Source organism: Atta colombica, unplaced genomic scaffold (assembly GCF_001594045.1).
Source record: "Atta colombica isolate Treedump-2 unplaced genomic scaffold, Acol1.0 scaffold225, whole genome shotgun sequence".
Lineage (NCBI taxonomy): Eukaryota > Metazoa > Arthropoda > Insecta > Hymenoptera > Formicidae > Atta > Atta colombica.
Genome location: NW_017259322.1, coordinates 751,198 through 758,871, shown reverse-complemented (window position 1 = coordinate 758,871; position 7,674 = coordinate 751,198). Strand labels below are relative to the sequence as shown.

At 30.5% G+C, this 7,674-nt stretch overlaps 1 protein-coding gene across 1 annotated transcript in view; it reads left to right on the top strand.

Annotated features, from left to right (window-relative positions):
• LOC108688152 (poly(U)-binding-splicing factor half pint) overlaps positions 1–7,028 on the top strand; it is a 12,304-nt gene extending 5,276 nt beyond the window's left edge. Inside the window, exons 5-10 of the mRNA XM_018194297.1 lie at positions 1,452–1,510; positions 3,224–3,437; positions 4,090–4,576; positions 4,673–4,884; positions 4,976–5,369; positions 6,275–7,028. Coding sequence (XP_018049786.1) covers positions 1,452–1,510; positions 3,224–3,437; positions 4,090–4,576; positions 4,673–4,884; positions 4,976–5,369; positions 6,275–6,384 — 1,476 coding nt within the window. The 3' untranslated portion in view covers positions 6,385–7,028. The remainder of the gene's footprint in view (positions 1–1,451; positions 1,511–3,223; positions 3,438–4,089; positions 4,577–4,672; positions 4,885–4,975; positions 5,370–6,274) is intronic.
• Positions 7,029–7,674: the final 646 nt, after the last annotated feature.

Below are 7,674 nucleotides of genomic sequence, written 5' to 3'. Positions count from 1 at the left end.
AAATTGCCGAATTTGCTTATTGCGAACAAGTGATCAGTGATTTATGGTAAAATTATTAAACTTTATCTACTGAAATATTATTCATAAATTAGTCTTCTTTCATAATGAACTTCACATTATTATAGTAAAGTGTCTTTTTGCGGACTTAACTAATTTATATTATAATTCTCGTTATTCTGAATAAATATCTCGATAGCACAACTTGATTTTGTAAACTATTTTCGCGCTACAAGTCTTGAAAAGTTCAAATTTTACATATAAAAGTATAGGCTTTTTGACTGAGTATAGGTATATATGACTCAGTCGAATGTGCGTACGTGCATGTTAAATCTGGACTTTCTAATATTTGTAGAGCAGAAACGGTTCATAAGAGTTGCATCCATTGAGACATTTGTTCAGAATAACATAAATTACAACATATCCAAAAATTCAAATCCGCAGAAAGACATAAAAATAGTGAAATCCTTTCTTAAATACTGTATAATTTTTTTATAATGATAAAATAAGCTAATTCGGTAATTTAATATATGTGAAATTTGTTTTAAATATATTTTATTTATATATATGTATAAATAGTTTCCTCTATTCAGCTCTTTACCGATTATAATGTATAGAATAATATTGTATAGAACTCTGAAATATTTACTATATAGCTCGTCCCGCCGAGTCAGTTACTATACAGATATTAAGAAAAAAAAGAAATGTTAGAATTTAACTCTGATTGGCGCATTTTTTTCTCCCCGCAGAAGAATAAGTTGGTCCTGCGGCAGCAAGTTTTATTGCTAATGTGCAGGTTAGTGTCAACCAAATCAAGAAAGAAACGATAATCCCGCCTTATCAAACACTCCTAAACATTTTCCCGAGTTGCTACCATAAGAAAAGGTTAGATATATAATTTGTGATAGTATAGTCGGCGGGAGCAGAGCTGTACAATGCGAAGAAGGAGTTTTTGTGAATGCATGAATCTTCAGAGGACAACGATTCTTCTGAGCTCGACTGTTTTTCTGCTTGAAGAATAAAATTAGCATAAAAGCTATCACATTTGTTAAGAAATGCAGAAATAAAAAGAGAGAATTGTTCTGAAACATTTTATACAAATCGTCGAATTTATTTTATAAATTTTATAAATTACATTACATTAAATTTTTATACTTGCATATTTGTTTGCGAAAAGTATTATAATAATTCATGCTACAATTTTAAATAATTATTTTTAGTAAAAATATTCATAAAATATTTTCTTAAAATATATCTTTATTTAGATGTTTTTGTAGCATTAAATATAAAATTTAAATTAAGACTAAATTAAGATTTAAATTGATAATTGAAGAAGTCGAGCAAAGAAATGTGGAATGGTAAAAGAGCTTGAGGGATCTCACTTGAAGTCAATGAAATGTGTTGTAAATGGGGGAGGGATATCAATAGAAGGCCTTTGGTCCTTTGTGTTGCAGCAAATGGCTAGTCAACGGAATCAGGTGCAAAGACAGCAGGCTCTCGCTCTCATGTGCAGGTTTGTTTGTTCTTTGTCTTAATCCTCGAATCTTTTGTGTGCAAGATCCTCAAGAGAATTATATTCAAACATTTTATTATTTTTAAAAGAGCACTATTCGTTTTACATTTTTAGCAATTAGGTTGTAAAATATATTAAATTAGAGAAGTGGCTATTATATATATAGTTATAAATATTTTTGTGTTTTTATAATAACTCTAAAAGAACATATTGATACGTTTTCTAATCGTGTTAACAAATTACAGAAATTTCTTGTAGCTTTTAATGTTACTCATAATCGTCAGGTATCCTGGAGCAAACATTGGTCATTATTCTTCCTTTATACATCATTCACATATTAATCATCATATTAATTTCTGTTTTAATAATGGGCTGCGTTCAGCAGATACAACAGTTGAGTGAGCACTCGCTGTTATATTCGCTGGTGTATTCTTTTAGATCATCCAATCAGCTGGTGTATTCTTTTAGATCTGGAAAAATATATTCAATAGTAGCAAGTGCTTACTCAACTGTTGAGTCTGCTAAACGCAGCCATAAATCTCCTTGTCTCGCAGTAAATAACACTATATTTATTCATAAAATGATATTGGCAGTAACTATATTAAATTAATTAAATCAAGTTATGATTTAACGAAAATTTTTATTTTGTTTTCTTCATTATAAAAATAAAATTAAGTTTTTTATATTGGATTATAATTTTTATATTGGATTATAAATTAAATAAGTGTCATTTTTATCAATCACTTGTAGAATTTTATTTCTATATATAACATATACATACATATTTTTTATAGATTTTATGAAATTATTAATATATATTAACATATATCTAACAATCTTTGAACGCGTTTTACTAATATCGGTTATTAATATCATTATTACGTAATTATTATATTAACAATGGATAAATATATTTTAATGGATATGTATAATAATAATAATGTTAATAAATCTAGATATGTGTAATATTAATAATCTAAATATAAATTAAATATGCTTTTAATCCTTCGTAGTCACCTTCTTTTTTTGAAGAATTTTGCGTCGGTCACACAGAAGGCAAAATGATCCTAACACTTTTAATTGATTGCCATATTTACAATTTTTGTTCTTTAAAAAATTATTGAACATACTTTAAATTGTAGAAAAAATTATTGAACATACTTTAAATTGTAGAATATGGAAATGCAGTGGCTTTTTAAAGATTTTAATTTTGACATATTAAAAAAATCGCAAGATAAAACTTAAAAAATGTGCTTTTTTTATACTAAAAATAAAATCATAACTTTTTTAGTTTAATATTTTTTTGATAAAAATTTATGACTATACAGATATGACACTTTTAGGGAAAAAATGATTCGATAGTCCGCGTTCACCCCAAAAAAAGTTTATTCTAAAGGAGACTTTTTTTTTTTCCTCCAAAATAATGAAATCTGAAGTTATTGTATAAAAGAGTATTTCTTTAGTATAAGAATAAACTTTTATAAAATGACTTTTTAAAAATATACATCTTTAAACTTTTTTTGGAGTCCCGTGGATCCTTAGTAACGAAAGGTTAAAAATTTTTAAATGCACACATGACAATTCTAATACAAGTGATTGATATGAAAGTTTGAACAAAGTTATATCGTTAGAGAGCAAGAAAATAGTTACATACATTATATTAAATTACATTAAATAACATTAATATTAATAACATCTGTTATTGTATGACAGGGTTTATGTGGGCAGCATCAGTTTTGAATTGAAAGAAGATACAATCAGGCAAGCTTTCTTGCCATTCGGACCGATCAAGTCCATCAATATGTCTTGGGATCCCGTTACGCAGAAACACAAGGGCTTCGCCTTTGTTGAATACGAGATACCCGAAGCCGCGCAACTTGCTTTGGAGCAAATGAACGGTGTCATGATCGGTGGCCGCAACATCAAGGTAGCAGGACGTACCTATATAACGAATTTCCTGTCCCCCAGCAATCCTATCATCCCGCCGGAGGTCGGCAAATTTTTATTTAGTCCTTTATCCAATACCTATGATTTTCGAGCGAACTGCATCTTAATTGCAATTTGCTTGAAAATCTTATTTCATTAGTATACTTTTGCTACGTATACATTACTTCGAGTTTTTCATTTATTTATTAAGTTACATCCCATTACATGCTCTATATATTATATCGCTTCCTTACTCCAAAAGCTACACAATTCAAAAAATTAAATTTCAGAAAAGAGGAAAAATTCTTTTTTAATTTTACAAAAAAATTATTGATTAATCAAATATCGGCAAAAAATGTTCTTAATATGAAATGTCATTTAAAAAATTGTTCTTTTACAATTGTCACGATTTTGATAATTTAAAAAAAATACTTCAAGTGTAATGATTTGTTATAAAATTGAATTAGTTTACTTTTGAGAGTAGTCAATCAAAAATAAACTAATTCAATTATGTTAATAATTCGAAAATCGTGCTTTTTTAGTTGTCACTTTTGAAATAAGTGGCGATATATTCATTTAATAATTTTGCAATAATATTAACGCAACGCTAGAGAATATATCTTATAAATTATCTTTTCTTATATTTACCTCAGGTTGTGGGACGTCCGTCCAATATGCCGCAAGCACAATCGGTGATTGACGAGATCACCGAGGAAAGCAAACATTATAATCGCATTTATATAGCATCGATACATCAAGATTTGACGGAAGATGACATCAAGTCGGTTTTTGAAGCATTCGGTCCAATCACGTATTGCAAACTTGCACAAGGCAGTTCTCCACATCGACATAAGGGATACGGCTTCATCGAGTATGAAACAATGCAGGCTGCGCTGGAAGCTATCGCCTCCATGAACTTGTTCGATCTGGGTGGCCAGTATCTGAGAGTAGGCAGAGCTATAACACCACCGAATGCACTTATGGGACCACCTAGTGGTACCAGTATGATGCCAACCGCGGCTGCGGTGGCTGCAGCAGCTGCAACAGCAAAAATTCAAGCGATGGACGCAGTTGCCAGTAATGCCGTCGCGTTAGGTCTTACTAAACTTGGAGCTACTGCACCACCAATTCTGAATCAAAGTTCGTACATTCATAATTCTTGCATCTACACTGAATCCAAACGTTGCAAAAGAAGAATTACTTTTATGTGTTTATCACTATTTATTTCTATTATAGCACTTCCTGTAGGTGTAGTGCGACCTACTATAGCGCCCACAATAATGGCACCACCAACGGTAGCAACGGTAGCACCAGTGATACCTCCACCTGGCATAGCTATACCGCAAACCTTAACGCGACCACCCGCTATTATCCAACCGATTCCTGGCCAACCGGTTGTCATACCACCTCCCGCTGTTGTCGCGCCTACGATTGTCGGCACACCAGTTGTAAGTATCCAATGTATTAGAATAAAATGTATTAAAATAAAAAAAATATTGAATCGACGTGTTAATTATAAAAAATCTGATTGTTTATTAGATACCAGTTACAACCACCGCAAATTCCGACATTATGAGGCGGGCGCAAGAACAAGCGGCTCATCAAAAACAACAGGAAGAATTACAGAAGAAACTCTTAGAAGAAACCGAACCGCAGACATTGCAACAACAAGAAAATATGTCAATTAAGGGTCAGAGCGCGCGTCATCTCGTAATGCAAAAGCTTATGCGTAAAGTTGAATCTCGAGTCGTTATTTTAAGAAATATGGTAGCACCGGAGGATGTGGACGAAACCCTACAGGAGGAAATTCAGGACGAGTGCTCTAAGTTTGGTGTGGTTGTACGAGTTATTATTTATAAAGAGAGACAGTCCGAGGATGACGAAAACGCGGAAGTCATCGTAAAAATATTCGTCGAATTCGCTGAAATGAATGGTAAAGTATATTTTTATGTCTCGGTAATAAATATCTCAATGACTGAACTAATAAAAACTAGTAACCAATCCTATATTTGTATAAATATTAATTAGTGACATTACAAAAGAAATTAACACACTTTGTGTTCGCATATTACACAGTTGCATCATCTGACTACGGTAAATTATGGCATACAATTTATTTTTGCATTATCAAGCAAAAACATTTCTCTTATGTTTTTATCTACAATTACATGCAATAATAATAGTATATATATCGATAAGACGGTTCCAAATAACATGAGCACTAATTCACTCAATATTAGAGGCTTTCGATTTAGTGACATAAGCTTTAGACTGATGCTCTTATATAATGCAATATTTTAAAAAATTTGAAAATATAGACTATGTCTTATTCAAAATAATAAGAAGAGAGTGATGAAAATATGACTATTCCTGCGAAATATAAAACTTGTTTATAATAATTTGCAGTCAGAAAATAATACATTTTTATTAATTTTGATATAAAATATTTAATCTCTTTTTAATTTATTTTCTTGCTATTATTGATATCTTAATAATTATAAATATGTTGTTGATTTTTCCATTAACGTTATATAACTTGTAATGGGCACATTTATGTCCGTTTCTATCACTGCAATTTAACTTTAATCTTGATTCAACTAACTCTTTATCTTTTTCTAGTTTTAAGAATAAGAAAAAGATAAAGAGTAAGTTGAACCGAGATTAAAGTTAATCTATATTGAAATTGACTAGTTATCGAGACATTTATTTTATATATAGTGTCATAAATTGATTATACTGTCGTATAAGTATGTGAATAATCTAAATTACACTGCAATATATTCTGTATATATTAACATTTGTGTCATGTAATTATTGGATTAATTTTTATGTTTTCAGAAGCAGAACGTGCAAGAGATTCGCTAAACGGTCGTTATTTCGGTGGACGATTGGTTAAAGGAGAACTATATGATCAAGCTCTATTTGATAATAGTGATTTTTCTGGTTGATATAAAATTCTCTCATTTGGTATATATTAAGTTTTTGTCAATTAAATTCGTGTAAGAGACAAAATTTAATGTTGACTGATAGCTCTTCGTTGTTTAAGCTACTATTTATAATGAAATCTCAGAGTCACGTGTTGAAGTCAAAAGTGCACGCGATTCACGGCTCTAATCGTACACTAATTTGTAGTGATCAAAGACTTGTTCTTTTTACCTGAACTTTTGCACCAGTTCATTTTTTTTCTTTTTCTTCAGAAGGAAAGAAGAGAAAGAAAGAACTGATGTAAAGGTTCAACTAAAAATAACAGGCCTCAAGACGCGAAGTATAGGAACTGCACAGCGCAAACAGAAAGCGATTTAAATTTATCAAATGTGATTTAGAATCTTACATTCATTTAATTCTTCCCCTCCCCCATATAAAATGGAACTTTATATCTTATTTCGTACGTCATTAGTTTCATATCACGGACCGTAATTGCAAACTAGGATCGTAGTATCTTGAGACATAAATATTTCGTACATTTATTTCCAGTATATAGTACCTTTGTTATAATTTTGTCGAGAATGATTGTATATGAAAGCGATAGATCTTAATTTACATGTATAGGAAAAGATAGACATTAATAATAAATCATTTTACATATACAGAGTGACTCACTTAAAGCTTAACAATTTGATATCCTAAGAATTCCTCAATCAATTTTAATTCCTCAATCATTCTTGTCTTGATAGATCTTAGACATATTTAAAAGGATATTCGCTTTAAAAAATCGGAAAAATAGGAAAAATGTTTTTAGAAATTTTTTTCCATAGAAGAAACAAATTTACAATTTTTTGTTGTATGTTGAGTTTTCTGTTGAATTTTTATTATACTTAATATACTTAATTATAAATTGAACAGAATAGCATGACCAATCATAACGGCAGAAAAGAAAGCAGAATAATGTAAAGTTGTGATTGAGCACATTCAGTGAATTTAATAGTCGAGTGATTGTTTGCTGCTATTAATGTATGCTTCTAAATCTAAAGTCTGATTGGATAATCCACAAGATTACACCAATAACAACGTCATTTAACTATTGAATTGTTGAATGTGCATTAGGCCTGCTTTCATGACTCATGGTTAACTCTTAACCGAGATTCAACTTATTTCTCATCTCTTTCTAATGCTAGCATTAGCATGAGAAATAGGTTGAATCTTAGTTAAGAATTAACTGCGAGTTGTGAAACTGAGCCTTAGCCGCGCTACATTTGTTCTCTTATTAGTACAAATACATCATTGTGCATCTGTGGCTC